The sequence below is a fragment of the Ananas comosus genome, linkage group 11 (genome assembly GCF_001540865.1).
Source record: "Ananas comosus cultivar F153 linkage group 11, ASM154086v1, whole genome shotgun sequence".
NCBI classification, from domain to species: Eukaryota; Viridiplantae; Streptophyta; class Magnoliopsida; order Poales; family Bromeliaceae; genus Ananas; species Ananas comosus.
Window position 1 is genome coordinate 8,085,206 of NC_033631.1, and position 26,347 is coordinate 8,111,552.

The window sequence follows — 26,347 nt, forward strand, 5'->3', positions numbered from 1 at the left end:
ACGCCGGATGCGGCCCGCTCTCTGGAACGAGTTAATCTTCTTACGACCGACTGGACCGTGCTGACCTGATGCGACACTAGGCTTTCTCTTCCTTGTTATCCTTTCCCCTCTTATCCTTTTGCCCCTCTGTTCTATTGTCTGCCTTTTTTGCTTTTTCGGAGGCCTAAGCTGCTTCCATTTCTGTTTGCTCAATTCATTTTTCTTAATGAATGAAGCAGGTAACTCGCTACCTATTTCTCAAAAAAAAAATAATTTGTTGAGTTCTAAATTATCTGTTCAAATTATTTTAGTATTCTATTTTATATAATACTTAGCTCTCACACTTTCAGTTGGTATTTGTCTCTGATATCTAATATAACTAACTAGTCCACCAACGTAAAAAAACTTGATGGGCTTCTTATTCTTATATTTTTAACTCACAATTTTTTTTTTTTTATTACAGCCATTCTATAAGTTGAAAATTCGAACCCTACTTAAAAAAAAAAGTAGAGAATTTCTATCTCTAGCTTTTTGGGTTGAATATTTTGTTAATTTAGGGTAAAGAACCTTTCGAACATCTTAAAAAAGGGAAAAAAAAAATCTAAATATCAAATGTATTTTTGAAGACGAGCATTGAGGAATGAGAAGAAACTTTTCCTCGCATTCTTTGTATTTAGTAGCCGAAGTGAATTAACTGAAAACTTATTTATAAATGTAACCCTAAATAGAATTAACCAATATATAAGAATAATAATTGGTAATAGTTGAGTATGATTTTCTACTACTCAATTCAATATCCAACTAAATGAGTAATTAAACACAGGCCAAATATTGAGTTTCTTTTGAGAATTTGAACTTCTTTTTTCCTTTATTGAGAAGTAATAAAATAATAAAAATATTCTAAATAGTATTATACTTAAAATGATGGAAATTAATTAAACTGTTTGTATATATGAATTTGGAGTACTCCAACAAGCTACTTGTAATCATAGCATTTGTTGAGTGCGTTACAAATTAGTATTAGACTCAACTAGTTATTTAAGTGCTCTGCAGAACAAATTGCGATATTATAAAGATGTTTAATAGTGCCGAACAAATTACAACACTTGGTGGTGGTGGGCTATGTTTGTGTGAGCTTGATGAGAATGTTAAGTTCTCAATTGAGGGAGATTGTCATACACAAAATATTTACGCTTTGAAAAATGAAACTATAGAGTATATGTGAATTTGCGCTCTAATATAAGTTATTTGATAATGAACATATATTTTTGCATGATATTGTTTAGATTGGGTTAGATCAGGTTCATTGCAAAATACATACACAAAATACATACTTCAACTTGCAATATTTCCCGAGTCATTTTAGATAGTAGAGATTATTCCACATTGATAATCCAAACCATCAAATATAAAGTATTTAAAGTTTCTAAAAATTTTACGTTCTTATGAGAATCATTTGGGTAAATTGCACATTTAATTGGTCCTCAAACTATAAAGTTGGTGATATTCTAAAAATTTTTCGAGATAAAAAATTATTTTATATGATATGAGAGTATCAGACCTTTTAGATCCTTTACCAGTATATCATACTTATAAGTTTTTTATTTTTTTCCTCAAATATTTTATCTCCACAAATTTAATTCCAATGTTGAAATTGTGACTATGCTACAAAACGTGTGTCATTAGTGCATCACAAGTAGTTTTAGGCAGCTCATGGACAGCTTGAGCTTAACTGGTTTAATTTAATAGCTTTTTTTTTTGAACTTATATAAAAAGGACAAGGAAAAAAGAAAAAAAAACAAAAAAAAAAGAGCTCGTTGATCATTTGCTCGAATACTTTGTTTTTTTCTTTTACTTTCATTTTTCTTGAGATGTAATTAGCTCGTTTTATCAAATTCAACTCAATCAAAAGAATCCTTGTTTAGAGCTTCGCTCGAGTTAGATCTGCTTGGATTCTTCATAGTTTTTGTAAAGAGTTAATTATCTATATCTTCTTGTAAATATATTGAATAGCAATTTTTATAATTTTATAAAAAGGTTTAATTTTTTATTTTTATCTCTATTTATAAAAGATTTAATACTTTCACTAGGCTGAAATATTGAAATGAACAAAACTAAAAGGTCCAATCAAGAGAATTAATTGTTTTTAGGTACACTAACATTTTGAAAAAGTAAATTCTATGTATCATTACTAAATATTTAAATCGAGTACTTAATTAATCCATTAGATGGAGGAGTGTGTATATGATACACCCCTTTTGGGTATATGCATGGCAAGCATTATTATTATTTTTTTAACTATTATTTTTGTTATGCGACAGTCACCTGATACTGTGATAATATTTTAATAAATACTTGACAAAAAATGTGTTAATTATATATTTGTTTCTAATTAGATTATTGATGGAAATAATTTAATTATTAGAATTAACATATGTTGCCATTTACATTTCAAAATGACTATTTGCAGTTTGGTAAAATTTCAAAAAACCTGTGCTGCGTAAGAGAAATAATTATTTGCATGCTCCCAGTGTATCCGAATATTTTTATATTCTCTACCTCTAAAATTTTTATTATACATGTTTTACAAGCAAGATCTAATCAAGGAGTACGTTCAATAATATTTAAAAAACCTAAATAGTAAAAATTATGAATTTTAAGCACCAATTTCTTATAAATTTAATACTGTAATTTGATGCCTACAAATTAAATAAATTTTATAGCTGACGATTTTTATGTAGACACTTTAAAAATTGTAGATCACATCTGTTGAATTATTTGATTGAAAAAATAAATCAGTGAAAAAAAATATATAGGGTGCACAAGCTATCCACATACAACAGGTGCATGCAACAAATTTTTTTAAACAACAATAAAAAAAGGAGCCAACGAAAACTTTCAAGTTCTACGTTAAAACTCTTCAGAAAGTTTCACTTTATTTTATGTGTATTTTTATTATGAGAGGAGAAACTATTGTTTACGTCCAGTGCATCTGCATATTTATATATCATATATTTTATTCAATGTTTTTACTTTTTATATTTCAACCCCACGACTATTGAATTATAATTGTTGTATGTTTAAAGATAAAATCATTAAATTAAACATACAAAATGAATGACGGTTTGACGGATTCGTAATTTACAAATATATAGATAAACTAAGCGCAAGCAATATTTTTTAATATAAAATAATAAACGGCAAAATGAAATATTTTGAAAAGTTTAGGAACTAAAATAAAATAATGGTCAAAGTTCAAACATTAAAATGTCAAATTTAAGAGTTTAAGGAACCAAAAAAAATAAAAGTTGAAGTTCATGGGACTAGTAATGCAACTAGGAATGAATGAAGCGGGTATTATCTGTACCTGTAAACACCATCTATCTTTTCTTTATTTCCGTCTCCTTTGAGGCCTTGATGCCTCACCCATGTAGCTTAATTCACCTTCTGAATGAATGAAGCGGGTAGCACGCTACCTTTTTCTCAAAAAAAAGTAATGCAACTAGGAAAGTAACAACCCCAATTTCAAAGACCAAGTCACATAAGGGGGCTAGAATAGGGAAATTATTGCCTGCAACTGGTGTATCCATGCACCTCATGAACCATACCTAGTTTTAGACAATAATACATGTCTTAAAATTTAAACTATGTAGATGTGTAAAAAATTATAAGGTTTGAAAGTTTATTAATAAGATACCAAGTTGTATCAATAATCAATGATAGAAAAAAAGTTGTTATTGGATTTGTGAGAACTGCAACGTCCAAGTTTATAATTATATTCATATTTTGAATGCTATAGAATATATCTAATAAATTAAATTTTGATTTCAATCTCTATCATGGAGTTTCAGGGATGTGGTTTAGGGTGGCAAAGTACGATCATACCCAATTGGCTGATCACGTTCTACTCGATAAATTATTCAATTCGAATCAATTAAATCTGGACATAAAAATTTAAACAAACTGATTCGTTAGCGACCTGATTTAAAGAATATAATTTAAATAGTAAAACTAAATCGAATTATTTTTTTTAATGTTTAACAGTTTATTTTAGAAAGATAGTAGGTGTTTGGCCTCGCACTTGTGCACGCCAATGCAGTCGTTTGGGATATGCAGTTGCGCTTGCAGTTCCCAATTTTTTTAAATTTTAGATTAAAATTAGGTCTAACTGGTTATAAATCTATATATCTTATTCCATACAATTTCAAATCTAAATATAATATATTGTTTGAAATCTAAGGCTTGGTTGAGTTCGGGTACAGTAAATACGCACAAACATTAAGGCTCCGTTTGGATACCCCTAAAATCATAGCATGGTTAAATTATGCTATATCGATAGAAATATTATTCTACGAAGTATTTGGCAGACACAAAAAAAACTACTATTTTTTAAAGTATAGTTTAACTATACTTCAAAAAATAAAGTAAAATAACAATCCGCTCAAATTAACGAAAAAAAATTTCACCATTCTTGAGATCCCTCACCCCGAAGATATATCGTACTCGATTTTTTTTTGACCCATATAAATTTTTGTTCTCCCCATATACGGAGTATAAGATATATTTATAGACCTGGTGCAGGCAATAATTTCTTCCAAAAAGAGTCGAGCAATTGCAAAGTATCAACTACCCATTCCACTATGTCATGGAAAATATCTACTCGTCTCAATTAATTTATTTAATACTCACTAATCCAGTACACAAATAAGAGTCTTTCCTCTTAATCACCCCCTACTAATTAATTAACTAATTAATTATTTGAGTAATTAATTTAGTAACTAATAATTAATTAATTCCCGATGATAATTAGGGGCGCACGGACACACCGGTGGGCCCCACCGTTTTTTTTTTTTTTTTTTTTTTTTCTATTTTAAGATGCTCGGGTTTGTTATGGCGGTTAGATTTTTGCTGAACTGATCGAGACCGTTCGAACCGATTACACGCATTGTACTTTAGAACGGAGGATTAAAAACATAATAAAATTGTAGAGAAATAGTCCTTGTACTATTCCGATATTGAAACTTAGTCTTTTCCCTTTTTTTTTTCTCTGACATTTTAGTCTTTGAAATTCTATGGGAAAGGGAAAAAGAAACTTGCATTTTTATAAATAACTTAACTTTACTTTTGTAGACAAAAAATTATGTTATTTTCAATTGTGTATTTAATTACTAATATCTCAAATAAATAGTTAAATACTAATGCAAAAGTGAAAAAGGAATTAGTGAATGATGTTGATTGTATTTAATAGAGGAGAAAAGCACATAAGTGAATAATTTTGTAAAGAAATTGTTTAATTTGGATAGTTTAGTAGGAAAGATCAAATTGATTTTTATAATTGAAATCACAAGTTGAATGAATTATGTAGATGTAAAACTAATATAGGATAGTAGCTTATTTAATAATAATTTGCATCCAAATTTAGCAATTATTTTATATTTTGAATTTACATATGATATTGCAAATTTAGCTTATTTACTATAATTTTTTATGCAGTAGGATAATTGAAATAGAGAAAAATCTACAAATTTTTTTTTTTTCTAGTTTACTCAATTTTTTGTTTATAAAACAACCATTAATTTTACTCCATCTACATAAACATTTACGTATGTATTGTACAAACTTGATCAAAAAGATAAATTTGTAGGAAAGTTATATTATTTGTCACATCCAGGGATGGAAGTGAACTAGTGACGAAAGTTGAAGGGTTTTAATGAAAACTATAGGACTGAGTAACAATTTTGGATAGTTTAGGGACTAACGCTTACAAATCGCCCGTTTATTAGTTACTCCAACATAAATAATTAGAAGTCACTAAAAAAATAATAATAATAAATAATAAATTAAAAAAAAAGGTAGCAAAACCTTTGCGCTCCTCACGAGCGAGAGGACGCCGAAGCTCGATCCCCTCTATCTCCTCCGCGATACCCTAACCTAGCGAGAGAGAGAGAGAGAGAGAGGAGGAGGAGGAGGAGGAGGAGGAGGAGGAGGCGACGAAGAAGAAGGGGCGCGGCGATGTCTCGGCGGAGGGCGATTCCGGCGCGGCGGGGAGCGGCGCCGTGGCCGTTCTCGGCGTTCTACGGTGAGGCGGCGGCGGCGGCGGCAGAGACGAGGGTGGCGCCGCTCGGAGCGTCTCCGGAGACGGAGGTGACGGAGGAGGAGAAGGGCGACGATCGGTGGTCGAGTATGCTCCCGGAGCTCCTCGGCGAGATCGTGCGGCGCGTGGAGATCGGCGGCGAGCGGTGGCCGGCGCGGAAGGACGTGGTCTCGTTTGCCTGCGTTTGTCGCCGGTGGCGGGACGTCGCCACGGGCGTCGTGAGCCCCCCGCTCGACTCCGGCAAGATCACCTTCCCCTCCTCCCTCAAGCAGGTTCGAGAAACCCTAGATCCTCTCGATCCCCCTCCCTCTCTTTGATATCTCCCCCGTTCGGCAAACCTACATTCGGGAAATTAGTTTGATTAGGTTTTCGTGATGATTATTTGGATTTTGATCTGATTAATGCGAATGCGGGCTTGAAGTAGTGTTGAATTGATTATAACTGTGGGCTTTGTCTCTTCTTTTATGATATGGATGTTGCTGATCGATGTGAGTGTCGTTATGATTACAGCCGGGGCCGAAGGACTTCGCAATACAATGCTTTATCAAGAGGAACAAGAGGAACTCAATGTTCTATCTATATCTCGGCTTGACACCAAGTAAGTTGATTCTGATATCATGCCTCTTTGATGATGTTAATTGTTGCAGCTTGAGTCAGGGGAAATGGTTTTATTTACTTTTCCTAATTTCTCGGCATATGATTATGGTGGAGATTTTCAACTTTTATTTGTATTTTCATAATGTTTGTGAACTTTGAAGAGGAGTTTTAGATGCGTTCCATACCAAGCTTCAACGGATTAATGTAGGCTCCTTTTGGAAGTTGTAATAAGTTATTCAGTAATAACTTGTTCATTATGGAGATTTTCTTTTGTGATTGAAAACTAGGAGTTTGATTTTTGCTCCTTGAAAGGTCTTGTCATCCATGATTTGATTATCTTATTCTGATAAAATAATTTGAAGGTCGAATATGGTAGGCCATTATAGACTTTTGATCGCACTCCTCATCTACCAAATAATATAAGCTTTTTTAGTAAATTAGAAAGATATACCGAATAAGATGTTTATGCATTCAAACGGGGTCATAAGTACCTTGATTGTGTAAGACAAATATATCACTGTGGGTAAATGCCTCAACACCTACTAAACATACATCTTACATCTTCCATTTGACATGTTGTACTAAAAAATTGAAACAACTTCAGTGCCTCTGAAACATTTTCCACTTCTTTCATCAGAGGATTGTGTAATCCAGTTCTATTCAACTCCATTCATGAGCTCACAGAAAACCTTGGATATTTATATAGCTGACCAAGAACACCCGTATTGTTCAATAGAGTGTCGGACAATCGTGATGTCTGTGCATTTATTATGACATCTGATTAGCCTTATCTTTAAAGGTGATTGAGTATTTTCTTTTGATTAGACATGAGGAGCCTTTCCCCAAAGACTGATGTCATTGACATAATCTCGTCTTCATGCACATTTATTTATTTAAGACTAGTCAGTTTATTTTGATATTATTGGAAGTTATTTAAACATTATACCAATCGAAGCTAGAATCCTTGTTGGGCAGTTCATTCATGAGAATTCTTTATCCCATTGATAAACAAGCGTCAAGCTGGTTGGCCTTTGTAATGACATTGTCATCTAAACAATTATGTTTTGTCTTACATGATCATGTGACTAAGGTGATCACAATGTTAATCCTAAGAATACAAACAGTAAAATAATTATGATGGTTCGTGTAGTTATCCTGTGGTTTCATGGCATGGATCCACGTCTCCATGTAGCTGGATGCTTCAGTGTATGGGTACACTTTGATAATTAAAGTTGGCGTGAGAAAAGAAATGAGGTTTTCGTTATCCTGTGATGGTTGCTGATGTAGGCTTATATATCCGAGTCAGTATTTGGTAGAAGGTTCTTCTCGTTAGTTGGTAGTTGTTGTGTCCAAAAATGTTGGCTATTTCTGGTCTGTGTGGATTGAATACATACAAGGTCAGGTTGATTTGGCCTACCAGTAAGGACGACAAAGGCTTACATTCACAAGCAAGAAGGGTATTCTTATGTCTAGGTACTGGCAAAAAATTGTAAAAGGACTTTAAATGGGTCCGAAGGAATGAATATGTCTATATACATATGCACATACACACAAATATACCTATATATATAGTATATGTACATATATACACATATATACATATATATATATATGTATGTATTTTATGTATGTATAATTACACCCTATTACACCGTACTTTAGTGTTATTTTTATTTGCTACATTATACATTTTTTTTTTCAAACACACTATCGTATTATTACATATTATCAATCACTACATTATATTTTAGATTTATTTTTTTTCTATCTTATTTTTTTTCATAGATATTGCTAAACTATGTTTTTCTCGCCAATCTCTACATTGTTGTTAACAAATATATTGTTTTAGACAAAATCTAGGAACTTTATTGAGAGGCACTAGTTAAATAGTAGCAAAAATATTAAATGAATTTCCATGATAGATTCATTGAAAGCTTCTATCAAGTTATTTCCAATCATTTTTGTTATTAACTTATTTTTATATATTTTGTTATTTTTTGTGTTAAAACCATTGAATATATCATCTACCACTTTCAGCCAATATTTTTTAACATCTTTCATCTAATATTTTAGGTTTATTGCTTATAGTGTAGGAATTGAAAAAAAAAAAAAAGAAGATAGCTCAGTAGTGTCTTCAATATATATACATATATATAGAGTCCGGCTACTATGCTATCGGTAGCACGGAGCGCTCCGTGCTACCAAGTTGTTTTGGATGATGCGGCTTCCAAATCGACGATCGGCTCCGTTAGACTTGATCTATACTATTGAAAGTATTTGGAAACTATATTTCACATTTTTTCGACATCATTTGACTAGTGATCAAAAGATCTCAAAATTGACAATTTTAATGGCCGATGTGGTGTGTTTGTGAGTTTAACGGTGTAAAACAATCCAAATGCGATGAAAATTTTATAGAAAATTCTTTTCACTATTTAGAGTAAGATCAGTATATNATATACATACATACATATATACATACATATACATACATACATATATATACATACATATATATATTGAAGCGAAAAAAAAGCTACCATTTTAATAGTAACCTTCACTAAACAAGCAATTTTCAAACAATAAAGAAGATGCCTATTTCAGGTACCGAGTATTTGAGAGCAGTCTTTGTAATCAGAAGGGCGGTAGGAAGCCTAAGTTGTGCTAAGAAAAGGATAACAGAAACATCAATTGCAGCTTTTCAAAAGTAGTAGCATTTGTTAACACGAGCATAGGACATACTATGTCACTGGACTTGTGAAACATTGTACTAAAATCAACCGTAGTTGCTGGAAACTTGATCTTTATCATTGTGCCTTGTTTGTGACAACTGTAAGGATGCATCAGGCCTTCATTTGTTTCCTATTTTGTCTCTTTTTATGTTCCAAATGAGGCATTATGAAATGTTAATGGTTTCTGGGGCCATCATCATTATTATTTCGATTGGATCCATTAGGAAAGGAATTAATAGCTACTGTAATTAGAGTATTTATAAGATGATCAAAAACTAGCTAATTTCATCTATGTGAGGTACATTACACCTTAATATTTGTCTAGAAAGAGCAAGAGAGCATAAGAAGATAGGCCTACAAATTTGGAATATTGTTTTTGTTATGCAGTGGCATGTTCAAACCATTTATAGGTATTATTCTGCATTAATTTTAGCGTAAGGAAGCAACTGTTGGAATATGGGAAATTACCTTCTCTCTGTAGACTATGAATTTTATCTTTAATTTGAAAGACATGGTCATGTCATAGTTCATGCTATGTTGGTTATTGGTAAGAAATTACATTGCCTCTTCTGCATGCCTTAGCTGCACTGACTTTATTGCTACAACTTTGGCTCAGCAATTCTCAACTACACATTTATCTGTGTCCTTTTTTTTTTTTCCGTATCTCTACATTTATCCATGATTTAATATAGTATAGCACCATGTCTTACAATTACTTGCATGATTTGTTTTGCTTTTGCAGCATTCGCAGATAAAGGTAAGTTTTTGTTGGCAGCTCGAAGGTTCAGACATGGTGCCCACACAGAGTACATCATCTCTCTCGATGCAGATGATCTTTTTCAAGGGAGCAATGCATATATGGGAAAACTAAGGTGAGGCATCAACATTCTATATCCCTATTTCTGTAAGCTCGTAATTGAGTTCTGCTTTTATTTGTGTTAATTCTTTTCTCTTTCTCTTAATGGAACTTTATCTGCTTATGTCACTTGTGCTGGTGACTTTGGTTTGTTTAAAAAGGTTTACTTTCTAAACTTCTATAACTAAATCTTTGAAACATGCATGAATAGAATGTACATTTGTTGCTTACGTACTAAGACTTATAGTTTCGGTCAAGTCGAAATGAAACTATGCTCGCACTGATTCAGCTGAAGCTAGACTGTTTCCTAATCTGAATTTAATTGTCTAGTGCCGATCTTCAATATAATGCGGCATTCTCACGAAACAGATGACTGTTTTTGCTTTGAGGTGGTCTAGTATGCTAGTTTCCTATTACATGTTATATAGAATAGCGACGTGTATCTGTCTAATCAGACGAAGTTGAACATGTGTCTTGCAATTCTACTATAATGCAATATTATTATATGCACGCTATTACTAGAAAAAGATAATAAGCTATAAAGGTGCTGCTGAATTCTTAGATAGTTTATACAACTAAAATATTAATCTGAGAGTCATTTTTGTAGATGACATGATGATCTGTGTCTTTTATAATTTAATTAGCAAGGCCTTTCTCCTTCAAACCAGCAGATGGAGTAATGTTGGATTGTTTTACACGTGCCATATTCAAGTGTGTAGAGAAACTCAACTAAATCTCACATGCTCCCCAAATATTCCTTGCAGATCTGATTTTTTAGGCACAAAGTTCACCATCTACGACAGCCTGCCACCCTTCAACGGTGCAAAAGCATCGAGTACCCGGTCGAGCCGGCGATTCGCCAGCAAGCAGATCAGTCCGCAAGTCCCCGCCGGCAACTTCCAGATCGGGCAAGTCTATTACAAATTTAACCTCCTCAAATCTCGAGGGCCGAGGAGGATGCACTGTGCTCTCCAACTTTCTTCATCTTCGCAAGATAACACCCCGTCAAAATCGCACAATAACCCTAACCCTAATGTCGGACCGCTGCTCCTAAGGAACAAAGCGCCGAGGTGGCACGAGCACCTGCAGTGTTGGTGCTTGAATTTCCACGGAAGGGTGACTGTTGCCTCCGTAAAGAACTTCCAACTAGTGGCGAACGATGATGAGACGGTGCTCCTCCAGTTTGGGAAAGTCGGGGACGATACGTTTACGATGGATTATCGGCATCCGCTCTCGGCTTTTCAGGCTTTCGCCATCTGCCTCACCAGCTTCGGTACAAAGCTCGCCTGTGAATAGCAAAAAAGCTTTTGGTTAGATGTGTCGAAATGTTACGTGGATTGTGGTATAGCTATAGACCGGACTTTCGGTTTCTTTCTTCATCTTTTTCTCTCTTTCGGGTTGGGTTTGGTTGTATTATACGTATACATATTGGGTTTCTCTTTTGTGGAAGTGCAAGTGTTTGGTTGTCTACTATGAGTTATTGATTTAGCTCATCCTTCTCTTAAACTTTGAGAATATGTAAATTTAATTATGCGATTGTAGCAGCACTGTTGTTACTTTCTGATCATTAACATACTTTGCTTGTGTCGCGCTGGGCATCGAGAATATCAAAGCAAGTGAAAAGGTATTTTAGCTGATCAATGTGATTTAGTGAAATCTATGAGAAAAGTGAAATCCTTAATCTGTGTTGCTAACGAACGGAGGTTAGCTTAATACAGCGTATACAGTAACTTGATGATGGCTACTTTGGATTTGTAGAAAGGGAAGGGTAAAAACGTTTAAAACTTATCCGCACGATGAATCATTTTGATTCGCCCCAGAGTACTAAAATTTTGATTTAGTACCCAACTTTTAAATCTGTTGGCTTTTCAAGTAATCTGATGGTTCTCTCCGTACGAAATTAAAGCTAGTTGTTTATTTTAATAAATTTGTAGTCATATAAATTGTATAAAGCATACTAATTAGGTCTGCAAAGATAAACAGTATGTATAAATTTTAAAGTTAAAAAAATCATTAGTCAGCTGAAATTAAATAAATTAAATTAAATTAAAAGGGTAGATAACAAATCAAAATTTTTAAAAAGTATTATATTAGATTAAAATTGGTGATAGCCGAAGTGAGTTTTACACATTTTTTTAGCCAGACAACAGAAAATATTTGTAATATTTATATTCAAAACATTTGTCGCCCAAATAGACACTCAAATCAACTACAAAATCGAATCTTTAATGCATAAAAAAGCGCCGGATCAGTGCGTCCTACGATCATCCGATAGCAGCTCTCTGAAATATTAAACGCGAAAAGAAACAAAGAAAAAGAAAGGGCTCAAAGGAAGGTCCAAAGAAGATAGAGACATCTTGCACATAAAGGAGAGTATTGAGCAATTTCCACAAGACACACAAGTTAAACCGATCATATACCCGAACATATTATAGAGTCCTACAATCCCTTGCAACGAAAGTTATTTTCATGCATGCGCCAAAGCAAAAGACCACAAACGCAACACATATCGATCGACAAGCTGCATAGATGAAATCCAGACTCTGTTGCAGGAAACAGCTACAGGCCACATTATATATATAGGGTTGCAGATTACTTCTTTCCTCGCAGTTTTACTCCGAGAGCCCTCTCCAGTTTAGAGATTACCTGCTGGTTGGGAATGGCTTTCCCCGACTCATACTCCTGAATGACCTGGGGCTTCTCGTTGATCATCTGTGAAAAGCAGATGCCAAAAGTCACTAGAAGGAGAGCGAAAAATATTTTTTTTAAAAAAAACAGAAAACATGGCTGCAAAACATGATTATACATGTGAAAAATTGATACCTGCGCGAGCTGAGCCTGTGTTAACTTTTTATCCAATCGAGCTTGCATGATATTCCTCTTCAGTTCACTTGGAACGCGCTCATCTAGCATAAGTTTGGAACAAGCATGCATTTGTCGTTAAGATCATGCAACAAGCTCAAACAATAAAGTGAAGTACGTCAAACCCTCACTGCCGCAAGCAGTTCATAAGCTTTACACAAATGCGTAGATCTATCAGCAGGCTAAAGGTTCCTCAGAATATCATAGTTATCTCTTCCTTCTCAACCACGCGACCATTCTTGTTTCCAAATATAAAGAGAAGGCAGGTTAGTCCTATTGAATCAACCTTCCATAGAATGGAGCCAATATTTTACAAAGGCTTGCCACGAAATATATTTCGTAAGCCCAGAGTTAGCGGTTCGAGCTTGGCGCCCCNCCCCCCCCCCTGCTGAAAAAAAGGAAAACCTAGGAGGGAAATGACTATCATAGCTTTTGTCATGAGTCGACTTCACCTCGAGGGCAGGCATATGTACAAAAAGAAAAGACAAATAAGGCACAAGCTGATAACTGAAAATTGTAAGATTATAATTCTATATCAAGTCATGACTGCAAAAAGCAGTCCAAATATCCCAAGCAAGCCGTCCTTAGGTATAGAAATCAGAGTAGATAATGTTATTGCGATTTATTGTCGCACTACTACATCAGTATTATCAAGCCACCAATGAGCTGAACTAAAGATTAAAAAATTAATTTAAATTCGTTACGCCTATTTGCCTGTAGTTATTTATCTTGAATTAACAATTATTCGAACCGAGCATTTAAAAAAAGAGAGGACTAACTAACAAACACAACCTCGTAAATAAAACATGAAAAATTCTGAATCAAAGAAATATAGCTTCAAATTATAAAAGCAAAACCTAATAGATAAAGTAAACAATGAATTCGAAAAAGCCACATTATAGCAAGAATGTGAAGAAGCAACATATAACATAGCAACAAATTTTATGAGAAGGTTGATAACTTTTGTCCTACAGGTATTATCGACAAAATCATGCTAAAACAGTGCGAATAATCAGAAAGCATGCTCACTTGTCATACATATCTAAGGAATTCTTGGCGCAATACGTTCAGATATACAAATTTATTTTTGGTAGATGAAAATTCTATCAAAGAAGTTATGGAAGTTAATTTCACGCAGTTTATTGCTTCTACACAACTAAATTACTATAAGACGGGTAGAGTAGACACCAAATATATCAAAATCCAAGGTCAACAATAAAACCTAATCTATATGAGAAAAATTGTAGGGTCACCCAATATGTTTGTTCAGACACAAGTCCTGCTGCGATGCGTGAACATCTTATTTGGCGTATCTTTTTGATTTACTCAAGAAGCTTGTATTGTTTGGTAGATGAAAAGTGTGATCAAATATCTAGAATGGAATAGCATACTTGACTTTCATGCCATCTTTTTGAAATGAGATAAATTGCTTCGGAGGTGAAATATACTATCCCACCAAATCATAGATGCCAAGACCTCTCAAGAAGCTAAACACCTGGTTTCCAATCACACAAGAAAATACAAGTTATCATTGGATAACTTATTCCGACGTCCAAACGGGCCATACACTCTCACAAGGATAAAGCCATGTATAAACTCACAATGGCCATGGCTCCCCCAAAATTTTTAAAATTACATAAAAGTCTATTATTAAGTTGTTGAAAAAGTTAAAATATCACAAACTTTGGGGACCAAAATGAATTTTTTTTTAGAAATAACGTTGCTTTGTGGGCCACGAATCTCCTCCTCCCACACCGCCAACCATATGTACATAAAAACCCCAAAACTACCAGTGGAAGGTACTCTAGCAATGTAATCAAGGAAGGGATCTAGCTCGTGACTCCCTTTCCTCGATCCAAATCAACAACAGCAACAGCCGCAGACGAAGGCTCTGCAAAAAAAGGTAAACAACTAGATGTGAGAACTACTACAAAAAATAGTTCTTGGTGGATACCGCTACCGACCTCAACGGTTTACCTACTAAGTCTACAGAAGGTATGTAAAAGGATAGTAAAGGAAGCTAGTAACCTCTACAGCTATATGCCACTATACTATCGCCAATCAACACTAGCTATCTGTAGATATAACAAGATGCAACCTCTAACCAAATCTCACTAGGGACTGTGAGCGCACCCATCCCGCCCGTCGAAGCTACACCAACCACCACCACGCTGGGTAGTTGGTGGAGAGCAAGTCCAACCAGGACACTACAACAACAACGCAAAAGCACTAAGTCCGACTCCGGAGTGGCACTCGTGGGCGCTACCAAACCGAGTATGCAAGCGTGTCTCTGCCGAGCTCAATCAGGCTCTCACAGGCTATAATCAAAACAAATGGGTCTAACTGGTCTGACAACCAAAACTCACGTGCCCTCGGCACAATCTGATATAGATACAGAAATCTGGGTCCATCGTCCACCGCGACGGCACCCGACAGTTCGAAACAATCTACACACTACTGTAAAAATAAACTCGGCATTCCAGCACGAGCGTAAACTCATCCTACACTAATCTGGGCACCTACCGCATACAAATAGCGGGGATACATACACTAATCTGGGCACCTACCGCATACAAATAGCGGGGATACAAATGAACCACAGCGCCTAAAACTATCCGAGTATCAAATGCGCACTAACAGCGTGGATACAAAGTGCAACAGCTTCAAAAGCTATCCGAATATGAAATGCGCACTAACAGCGAGGATACAATGCGCAACAGCTTCAAAAGCTATCTGAGTATCAAATGCGCACTAACAGCGTGGATACAAGGCGCAACAGCTTCAGAAACTAAATCTGATAATTTTCAGAAAGTGAAGTGTAGAATCTATATGTTTTCTCCTAAGTCAATTCCAAATCCAACATGTAAAATTATACTACTTGTTTAACTCCAAATTCAGATTTTAAACTTAATCCATGAATTTGAGTACTAGCAAGAAAATAACACATGATACATGTTGACGATAAAAAACCTAGGAGGTAATCCGGCGATTTCGGTAAATTTCAACCTACCTCGAAAAGCTAATCCACGACAGCGAGAAGTCGGAAGGAGAGGAAACACACACTCGCCCGGCCTCCAACGGAGCAACCGCGACGTCCACGCGCTAGAACAGCTCCCCGGCGCAACGTCGACGTCAATCCGAACTCCACCCGAAGTCTCTACCAAGCACACCATTAATTAGAGAGAGAGAGAGCAAGGATAATTATCCTCACTCCCTGCCTCTCCACACCTAATTAAAGCGGTGAGGATAAGAATGGGAGAAGCACGTGAACTCCACCGCTTTAATAAAGCAAAATTGCCAACATGCCCCTCTATAAATAAATATTCCACTTTAGTCCTCTACAATATATATCTTGAGTTTCAAAGTTCGTTTTTACGTCTATTTTGTGCAAAACGTCTCCAACTCAATCAAGCATAAACTTATACTGTAACCTTGCCAATTTGCTAAGGTTCAGTATATCATATCCTCCCCTCCTAAAAAAAAAGTTTCGTTCTCGAAACTTAAAATATACCTCAAACATGAGTCTCGAACAAGTAGGGATAGAACTCCCGCATCACCGTCTCCAGCCCAGAGTCGACAGAGAAGCTACGTCGATACCAGGAGACGAAACTTAGAGTTCCAGGTTGGAGATCATGTGTTTCTGAAAGTCTCGCCGTCCAGAGAGATACGCAGATTTGGAGTACGTGGAAAGTTCAGTCCACGGTTTGTAGGCCCTTTTGAGGTATTGGAGCGAGTTGGACCAGTAGCCTACAGAGTTGCTCTACCCCTACGACTGGCCGGGGTTCATGATATTTTTCATGTCTCGACATTGAGGAGATACGTGTTTGACCCCTCACACGTGATCGACTTCACTCTGCTGGAGCTTGGCGAGGACTTGAGATACGAGGAGCGATCGGTGCGAATTCTGGCTCGTGAGACAAAAGAATTGCGCAACCGGATCATTCCGTATGTAAAGGTACAGTGGAGTCATCACTAGGAGCGTGAGGCGACCTGGGAGCTGGAGACGGTGATGCGGGAGTCCTATCCCTACTTGTTCGAAACTCAGGTTTGAGGTATATTCCTCGAAACTTTTTTTTTAGGAAGGGAGGATGTGATATACTGAACCTTAGCAAATTGGCAAGATTACAGTATAAGTTTATGCTTGATTGAGTTGGAAACGTTTTGCGCAAAATAGACGTAAAAACGAACTTTGAAACTCAAGATTTATATTGTAGAGGACTAAAGTGGAATACTTAGTTATAAAGAGGCTTGTTGGCAATTTTGCTTTATTAAAGCGGTGGAGTCCACGTGCTCCCCCCATCCTTATTCCTACCGCTTTAATTAGGTGTGGAGAGGCAGGGAGTGAGGATAATTATCCTTGCTCTCTCTCTAGTTAATGGTATGCTTGGTGGAGGCCTCGGGTGGAGTTCGGATCGACGTCGACGTTGCGCCGGGGAGCCGTTGAGCGTACGTGCGTCGTGGTAGCGCTGTTGGAGGCTGGGCGAGTGCGTGTTTCCTCTCTTTCCGACTTCAAGCTGTCGTGGATTAGCTTTTCGAGGTGGGTTGAAGTTTAACGAATTCTTCGGATTTCCTCCTAAGCCTAGATGTTGATAGCATGTATTTTTGGCTTCGTATATCATGTTAGTAGCTCGATCCGCCGATTTGCATTATTTTTAATGAAATCTAAATTGGAACCTTTAATGCTAGTTTTATTATACATGTTGGACTTGAATTGACTTAGGAGAAAACTATAGGTTTTACACTGTCATTTTCTGAAAACTACCAGATTTAGCTTTAGGAGCTGTAGTTTGTTTGTATCGTTGCAGTTTGTAGGCAGTGGATATCCAAAATAGTGTAGAATAAATTTACGCTCGTGCTGGGATGCCGAAATTATTTTTACAGAAGTATATGGATTGTTCCGGACTGTCAGGTGTCGTCGCAGCTGACGGTGGATCCAGTTTGCTATTTTTGCATTAGATTGTATTGAGGGCACGTGAGTTTTGGTTGTTAGACCAGTTAGACCCTTCTACTTTGACTATAGCCTGTGAGAGCCTGATTGAACTCGGCAGAGATACGCTTGCATACTCGGTTGGGTAGCACCCACGAGTGCCACTCTGAAGTCGGACTTTCTGCTTTTGCGTTGTTGTCGTTGGGTCCTGTTTGGACTCGCTCTCCACTGACGACCCAGCGTGATGGTAATTAATGTAGCTTCGACAGGCAGGACGGATGTGTTCAGTCCCTAGTGAGATTGGATCAGATATTGCATTTTTATATCTACAGATAGTTAGTGTTGGCTAGCGATAGTATAGTGGCATATACCTGTAGAGTTTTTCCAGTTTCTTTACTATCCTTGAGCATACTTTCTATAGACTTAGTGAGTGAGCCGTTGAGGTCGGTAGCGGTACCCACTGAGGGCTACTTTTTGCAGTAGTTCTCACACCCAGTTGTTGACCGCTTTTTACAGAGCCTTCTTCTGCAGCTGCTGCTACTGCTGATACTGAACGTGGAAAGGCTGTTGCGAGCTAGATCCCTTCCAGACAAGTTGCAGAGTTAGAGGCGTACCTTTCACAGGTAGTTTTGAGGTTCTTATGTACAAATGGTTGTTGTTTGGATACTCGCTGGAGCGAGCGTTGTAGTAGACATTTTTGTATGTACTTAAACCCTCGAGGTTTATATATATATATATATATATATATATATATATATATATATATATATATATATATATATATATATATATATATATATGTGAGAGAGANTATATATATATATATATATATATATGTTTTTCAATTTAGCAGCTCTATATTACTAGTTGTAGTTTTGTATGATTACAGGTACAAGTACAGCTATCGCTTCGTATACAGGAAAAAAATTTTTGTATACTGCAGACAGACCCGCCGTATACATAGAAATTTTCCCTACATAGGAAGCGATAGTTGTACCTGTAAATAAATCAAGCTACAACCACAAGGTAATGAGCTGCTAAACAAAAACGTATATATATAAAAACTCAAGGGTTCCAGTACATACAAAATGTCTACTATACCACTCGCTCCAGCGAGTACCCAGACAACAAGCATATATACATAAAAACTCCAAAACTACCTGTGAAAGGTACTCCTCTAGCAATGTAACCAGGGAAGGGATCTAGCTCGCGACTTCCTTTCCATGATCAGAAACAGCGTCAGCAGCAGCCGTAGACGAAGGCTCTGCAAAAAGGGGTCAACAACTGGGTGTGAGAACTACTACAAACAGAAGTAATCCTCAGTGGGTACCGCTACCGACCTGAACGGCTCCCCCACTAAGTCTACAGAAGGTATACAGAAGGATAGTAAAGGAAGCTGGTAACCTCTACAGCTATATGTCACTATACTATCGCCAACCAACACTAGCTATCTGTAGATATAACAAGATGCAACCTCTAACCCAATCTCACTAGGGACTGAACGCACCCGTCCCGCCCGTCGAAGCTACACCAACCACAACCATGCTGGGTAGTTGGTGGAGAGCAAGTCCAACCAGGACACTACGACAACAACACAAAAGCACTAAGCCCGACTCTAGAGTGGTACTCGTGGACGCTACTAAACCGAGTATGCAAGCGTCTCTGCCGAGCTCAATCAGGCTCTTACCGGCTGTAATCAAAACAAATGGGTCTAACTGGTCTAACAACCAAAACTCATGTGCCCTCAGCACAATCTGATGTAGATACAGAAATATGGGTCCACCGTCCGCCACAATGGCACCCGACAGTCTGGAACAGCCTACACACTACTGTAAAAATAAACTCGGCATTCCAGTACGAGCGTAACTCATCCTACACTAATCTGGGCATCCACCATATACAAATAGTGGCGATAAAAATGAACCACGGCGCCTAAAGCTATCCGAGTATCAAATGCGCACTCACAGCATGAGAAGCTATCCGAATATCAAATGCGCAATAACAGCGTGGATACAAAGCGAAACAGCTTCAGAAGCTATCTTAGTATCAGATGCGCACTAACAGCATGGATACAAGGCGGACCAGCTTTAGAAACTAAATTTGGTAATTTTCAAAAAGTGACAGTGTAGAATCTATATATTTTCTCCTAAGTCAATTCCAAGTCCAACATGTAACATTAAACTACTAGCTTAACTCCAAATTCAAATATGTGGCTCAGTGTCTGACTTGCTAACAGGTAAAGGCAGAGCATCGGGTACCTGCTGGCAAACTTCAGAATCTACCAGTGCCCGAATGAAAATGAGAGCAAATCACGATAGACTTTGTCGTGGGATTACTGAGAGCACAGGGTGGTTTTGATGCTATTTGGGTGATAGTGGACAGGCTGACTAAGTCTACTAACTTCCTACCAGTACAGACCACCCGGTCCAGGGAGAGACTCGCTCAATTATACTTGTATGAGATTGTCAGATTGCACGGTATGCCTACCTCGATAGTATCGGATCGAGACGCGAGATTTGTCTCGCATTTCTGGAAGTCTTCAGACGGCCTTGAATACACAGCTACATTTCAGTACAGCATTTCACCACAGACAGATGGTCGGTCAGAGCGGACCACTCAGACTCTGGAGGACACGTTGCAAGCATGTGTCCTGGACTTTGGAGGAGGGTGGTATCGACATTTGGGACTGGTTGCTATCAAACGAGCATTCAGATGGCTCCGTTTGAGGCGTTGTATGGACGCATGTGTGGATCCCCTTGGCATTGGAGTGATGTGGGTAAGAGGAAGACTCTGGAACATGAGATTCTAATAGAAGCGGAGGAGAAGGTCAAGGTTGTGCGACAACACATTTTGACAGCCCAGAGTCGACAGAGGAGCTACGCAGATATCAGGAGACAAGACTTAGAGTTTCAAGTTGGAGATCATGTATTTCTAAAAGTCTCGCCGTCCCGAGGGATACGCAGAATCGGAGTACGTGAAAAGCTAAGTCCACGTTTTGTAGCCCCTTTTGAGATATTAGAGCGAGTTGGACCAGTAGCCTATGAGATTGCTCTACCCCCACGACTGGCCGATATTCATGATATTTATTTTACGTCTTGACGTTGAGGAGGTACGTGTTCGACCCCTCACACGTGATCGACTTCACTCCACTGGAGCTTGGTGAGGATTTGGGATATGAGGAGTGACCGGTGAGAATTCTTGCTCTGAGGCGAAAGAATTGTGCAATCGGGTCATCCCTTATGTATAAGTGCAGTGAAGTAATCACGAAGAGCGTGAGGCGACTTGGGAGCCGGAGACGATGATGCAGGAGTCCTACTCTTACTTGTTTGAGGCTTAGGTTTTAGGTATGCTTTAAGTTTCGATGACGAAACTTTTTGTAGTGGGGGAGGATGTAGTATCCCTGATTTTGGGTTGCCTGTGGATCTCAGCATCTAAAGCTTGTCCACACATCTGGAGAGTGTCGGGACAAGTCGGAGTCGTTTTGGCTCGAAATGGACGCAAAACAGACTCGACGCGAGACGAGAGTGGAGTTCTGATACTGAAATCAGCAAAGTGCAAGATTTCAGTGTTTGTATTGGTACCCTGTGTGCGAGCTTGCGGGTTGCGAGACCGAGTACCGGTAACCAAATCGGGAACCGGTACTCCAACTCGCTGTTGAGTTGGTAAAGGACATTGTTGTAATTTTTTTTTGTTGGTAGTTATCTATGCCACCTACTCTCCCTATGATTATTCACCTGAGAGAGTTTTTTTCATGTTTCTCTCTTTAGTTTTTAATCGGGTGCATGGTGGAGAGCGCGACTCGAGCTCGGGAGATTTTCGACGTCGTTTCTGAGGGCCGTTCGAGTGTGCGTGCATTGCGGTTACACCGTTGGAGGCCGGGCGAGCACGTGTTTCCTCCCCTTTTGACTTCTCGCCGTAGTTAGACTAGCTTTTTGAGGTGGGTTGGAGTTTACCGAAATCGTCGAAATATCTTCTAAGTTTTAGCATTTGTCGACATGTATCATTCGTTTATCTTCTTGCTAGTACTCGAATTCATGGATTAGTATTTAAATCTGAATTTGGAGTTAAGCTAGTAGTTTAATTTTACATGTTGGACTTAAAATTGACTTAGGAGAAAAAGCTACTAGCTTCATTGATCGGGACGCGACAGATAATGTGGTATCAGAGCGATGCAAGTAAAAGTACAGAATGGACCTAGGGATCTTAGAATGGAAAACCATAAGGATCTAGGTTCATGAGAGGCGATAGTATAGGACGCTTGAGTATAGGTGTCCGTAGAGTATGGATTGTGACGCCTTGGACGTACAAGAGAAACCCTGTCGGTTAGGCGGTCTGTTGGCTAATCAGATTTTAAACTACGTCAAAAATCTCCCGAGCTCGAGTCTTGCTCTCCACCATGCACCCGATTAAAACTAGAGAGAGGGAAATATGAAAAAAACTCTCTCAGGTGGATAATCATAGGGTGAGTAGGTGGCATGGATAATCACCAACAAAAGAAAATTACAACAATGCTCTTTACTAACTCAACAGTCAGCTGGAGTACCGGTACCCGATTTGGTTACCGGTACTCGGCCTCGCAACCCGCAAGCTCACACACGAGGTACCGGTACTAATACTGAAATCCTGCACTTTGCGAATTTCAGCATCAGAACTCTACTCTCGCCTCGCGTCGAATCCGTTTTGCGTCCATTTCACGCCAAAACGACTCTGACTTGTCCTGACACTCTCCAGATGTGTCGACAAGCCTCGAATGCTAAAATCCACAGGCAACCCAAAACCAGGGATACTACATCCTCTCTCACTATAAAAAGTTTCGTTCTCGAAACTTAAAGCATACCTCAAACCTAAGTCTCAAACAAGTAAGGGTAGGACTCCTACATCACCGTCTCTGGCTCCCAGGTCGCCTCACGCTCTTCGTGATTATTCCACTGCACTTATACATAAGGGATGATCCGATTACACAATTCTTTCGTCTCAGAACAAGAATCCTCACCGGTCACTCGTCATATCCTAAATCCTTTAATTGCCGGGAAGCATAAGCAATTACTCTACCATGTTGCATCAGCACACAATCCAAACCACTATGCGATGCATCACTGTAAATCACAAATCCTTCCCCCATCATTGGAAGGGCTAGGATAGGAGCTGACATCAACCGCTGTCTCACTAATCAAAACTCCTCTGACAATCCTCACTCCAAATAAACTTAATTCCCTTTCTAGTCAATTGAGTGAGAGGTGTGGAAAGTTTCGCAAAGCCTTCCACAAACCGACAGTAATATCCAGCTAGTCCAAGGAAACTCCTTACCTCAGTCACCGTCGTCGATCTGGACCAATCCCGAATAACATCAATCTTCTTCGGGTCCATTGCTATTCCAACTGCAGAAATCACATGGCCCAAGAAAGAAACCTCCCGCAGCCAAAACTCGCACTTCTTCAACTTAGCATACAACTTCTTCTCCCTCAGAAGCTGTAACACTATCCTCAAGTGCTCCTCATGCTCAGCATCACTCCGGGAGTATATCAAAATATTATCAATGAATACAACCACGAATCTATCCAAGTACGACTAAAACACTCTGTTCATCAAATCCATAAAGGCGGCAGGGGCATTCGTCAATCCAAAAGGCATCACTGTGAACTCATAATGCTCGTACCGTGTCCGAAAAGCCGTCTTGAAAACATCCTCGGCCCTTACCCTCAACTGGTGGTAACCTGACTGGAGATCGATCTTCGAAAAGACACAAGATTCTTGCAGCTGACCAAACAGGTCATCATTACGCGGCAAAGGATATTTGTTCTTGATAGTTACTTTATACAGCTCCCGATAATCCACACACAACCGAAGTGAACCATTCTTCTATTTCACGAATAACACCGGCGCTCTCCAAGGCGACACACTGGGTCTCACATACCTCTTATCCATCAGATTCTAAAGCTGTGCCTTCGGCTCTCTCAGCTCTGCCGGTGCCATCCGGTAGGGTGCCTTCGAGATTGGCGCAATTTCAGGAATTACGTCAATCACAAACTCAATCTCCCTATCCGGCGGCATAGTCGTCAACTCCAAAGGAAAAACATCCGGAAACTCGCAAACTACAGGAATATCCTCGAGTCCCGGTGCCGCCATAGGCACCTCTACTACAGTCGCCAAGAAAGTGACACATCCTCTACTCATCAACTGTCGAGCCCTCGCCGACGAAATCCAAGTGGCAAACAACGTACTCCTGCAGCCCTTGTATGTGAACTCCTCCCGGCCTGTCACGCAGGACGTCACTGTCCTCACTCCATAGTCGATCGTAGCATAGTACCGCGTNCAATCTCACTCTCCCCTTCTAGGCTCTAGCTCGCCGGTGGTGCTCACCGCTCGGGCTCGGCACCTTAGCCTACGCTCCTCTGGCTTCCCCTCTGAAATTGTTCCTTCTTTTGTGACTTGAAGGAGTGCCGAGCATAATTCTAACTTGTGCAAGGTAAGCAACATTTTTTAAATTTTCTTTTATATGTTGGTATTTCAAATTTTATATATAGTTTTCTTTATTAATATTTTTTTTTGAAGATCAATATGTTTTGCATAATGTGTTTTTGGCACCTCCCAAATTAAAATCCTGGCTTCATCAGCTCTCTCATGGCCTAACCCTGAAAACATGTAATGAGAAATATTACAAGAAACGAATGAAAATGCTAATATCTTGACGTCCTTCTCATAACAACAATCCTAGCCCCACCACAATAAGAAAGCACATTAAAGTCTTCCTAGGGAACTAAAGATTGCAATAGAAACAACATTTTTGTTAAGTAACAATGGAACCAAAAAAAAAAAAGCATTCCAAAAGAAAATCAAATCTAAAGATAGATACATCAAAATAGTTAGCGAACCAGGATAACTCACGGGCGAGGTTTTCAGAATCCTCGTCGAGCTTCTTCGTGTTGAAGGACGTGCTGCTAGAAGCAGCCTTGTTCGTACCAGCATTATCTGCAAGCATATAAATCGATGCAAACAAACATAAGCAACTCCAACTGCTTCAGCAAAACCTTAAAATCAACCGCAGATAAATAAGGCCTTAAAATAAACATGCTTAATAATGCCAAAATTGATATAATCATAGAGATATCAAATGGTTATCCGAAACGTAAATTCATCATCTCTATTCTCTCTCAATGAGATTCTTTCCTGAGTCTCTGAACAAGATCCGTAGATGTTCTAGGATAAAACAATACACAATATCAAGCATATATCCAATAAACATTATATTAAAGCAACGCTCTCACAACTAGTTCTTCAGTATTTATTATTTATACTACGAAGCCATGAAAAATTTCTAAAAACCGTAATCTGCGCACAATTTACTAATATCACAAATTAAAATTCGATCTAGATACATAATCCAACGTATATGGTCTGAAAAAGTAAAATAAATAAATTCTCTATTTCCGTATGTAATAGGACGTTAGCCATATCGTAATTAAAGTGATTCTCTATTCAAAGTAATCTAAATTCTAAGCATAGGGAACAAAGAGGGTGCTTGAAAAATAGTGGAAAACCATTCTCTGAAAAAAAAAAAAAAGAAAAAAAAGAAAAGGTAAGAGATGAATCGAATGGAGGGGAAGGACGTACACTTCTTGACGGTCTCGATGTCGGCGCCGGAGCGGCGGGCGGCGTTGACGGCCTTCTCGTCTTTCTTGGCGGCGGCCGTCGGCGCCTTCTTGCGGATCACCACCGGCTCCCAGTCCTGCGAGATCGGCCCGATCCCCGCCATTATCGTATCGACACCTCCCTTCCCTTCCCTTCCCTTCCCTTCTTCTTCTAGGGTGGGTTACGAAGAATTGAAGAGAAATAGATAGAGATAGAGAGAGATAGAGAGAGTGTGTGTGTGTGTGTGGCGGAAGAAGAAGAAGCGGAGGAGACGATGGTGTCGGAGAAATGGGAGGGCACCGTCTCTAGAACCTTCGAAGCGATTTATTTATTTGGGATAGATAAATGGCACAACAACAACTCCCTAGCAGGGATATAAAACGGGCGACTCTGCACCCACCCGGGGCAGAGTCCACCCGTTTTCTCTGCGGCACGATACGGTTGTGAGCCGTGTAGGGCTAGGCGTCTGGCCCCTGGCTAGGAACGTTAATTTATACGAATATCCCAAGTTTTATTCAAATTTGAATTCGAATGAAGCGGGTATACCTGATAATAAATGAATATAGTTTTAAATATAGATATTAAAAATAAAAATTCGGCCAATTTGGAGTCCAATATTGATTTTCGACGAATTTGAATTCCAATATTAATTTTGATTATACCCTATTCGA

General features: G+C 38.2%; 2 protein-coding genes across 2 annotated transcripts; one reads left to right on the top strand and one right to left on the bottom strand.

Annotated features, from left to right (window-relative positions):
• LOC109717679 (tubby-like F-box protein 1) lies at positions 5,810 to 11,825 on the top strand. The gene is made up of 4 exons (XM_020243547.1): positions 5,810 to 6,345; positions 6,584 to 6,671; positions 10,145 to 10,274; positions 11,023 to 11,825. The coding sequence occupies exons 1-4, from the start codon at positions 5,992 to 5,994 to the stop codon at positions 11,552 to 11,554; spliced, it is 1,104 nt and encodes a 367-aa protein (XP_020099136.1). The 5' UTR covers positions 5,810 to 5,991; the 3' UTR covers positions 11,555 to 11,825.
• On the bottom strand, positions 12,590 to 26,109 carry LOC109717283 (multiprotein-bridging factor 1a). The gene is made up of 4 exons (XM_020242962.1): positions 25,659 to 26,109; positions 24,933 to 25,016; positions 13,082 to 13,164; positions 12,590 to 12,970 (listed from the first exon to the last, which is right to left on the bottom strand). The coding sequence occupies exons 1-4, from the start codon at positions 25,798 to 25,800 to the stop codon at positions 12,851 to 12,853; spliced, it is 429 nt and encodes a 142-aa protein (XP_020098551.1). The 5' UTR covers positions 25,801 to 26,109; the 3' UTR covers positions 12,590 to 12,850.

What these genes read in the sequence shown, in the direction of transcription:
- LOC109717679 (XM_020243547.1), top strand. Translation starts at nt 5,992, where the DNA reads ATGTCTCGGCGGAGGGCGATTCCGGCGCGGCGGGGAGCGGCGCCGTGG. An exon ending in TCCCCTCCTCCCTCAAGCAG is followed by an intron (nt 6,346 to 6,583) that starts GTTCGAGAAACC and finishes TTATGATTACAG; the next exon opens with CCGGGGCCGAAGGACTTCGC. An exon ending in ATATCTCGGCTTGACACCAA is followed by an intron (nt 6,672 to 10,144) that starts GTAAGTTGATTC and finishes TTGCTTTTGCAG; the next exon opens with CATTCGCAGATAAAGGTAAG.
- LOC109717283 (XM_020242962.1), bottom strand. Translation starts at nt 25,800, where the DNA reads ATGGCGGGGATCGGGCCGATCTCGCAGGACTGGGAGCCGGTGGTGATC. An exon ending in GGATTCTGAAAACCTCGCCC is followed by an intron (nt 13,165 to 24,932) that starts GTGAGTTATCCT and finishes AACTTATGCTAG; the next exon opens with ATGAGCGCGTTCCAAGTGAA. An exon ending in CACAGGCTCAGCTCGCGCAG is followed by an intron (nt 12,971 to 13,081) that starts GTATCAATTTTT and finishes TGCTTTTCACAG; the next exon opens with ATGATCAACGAGAAGCCCCA.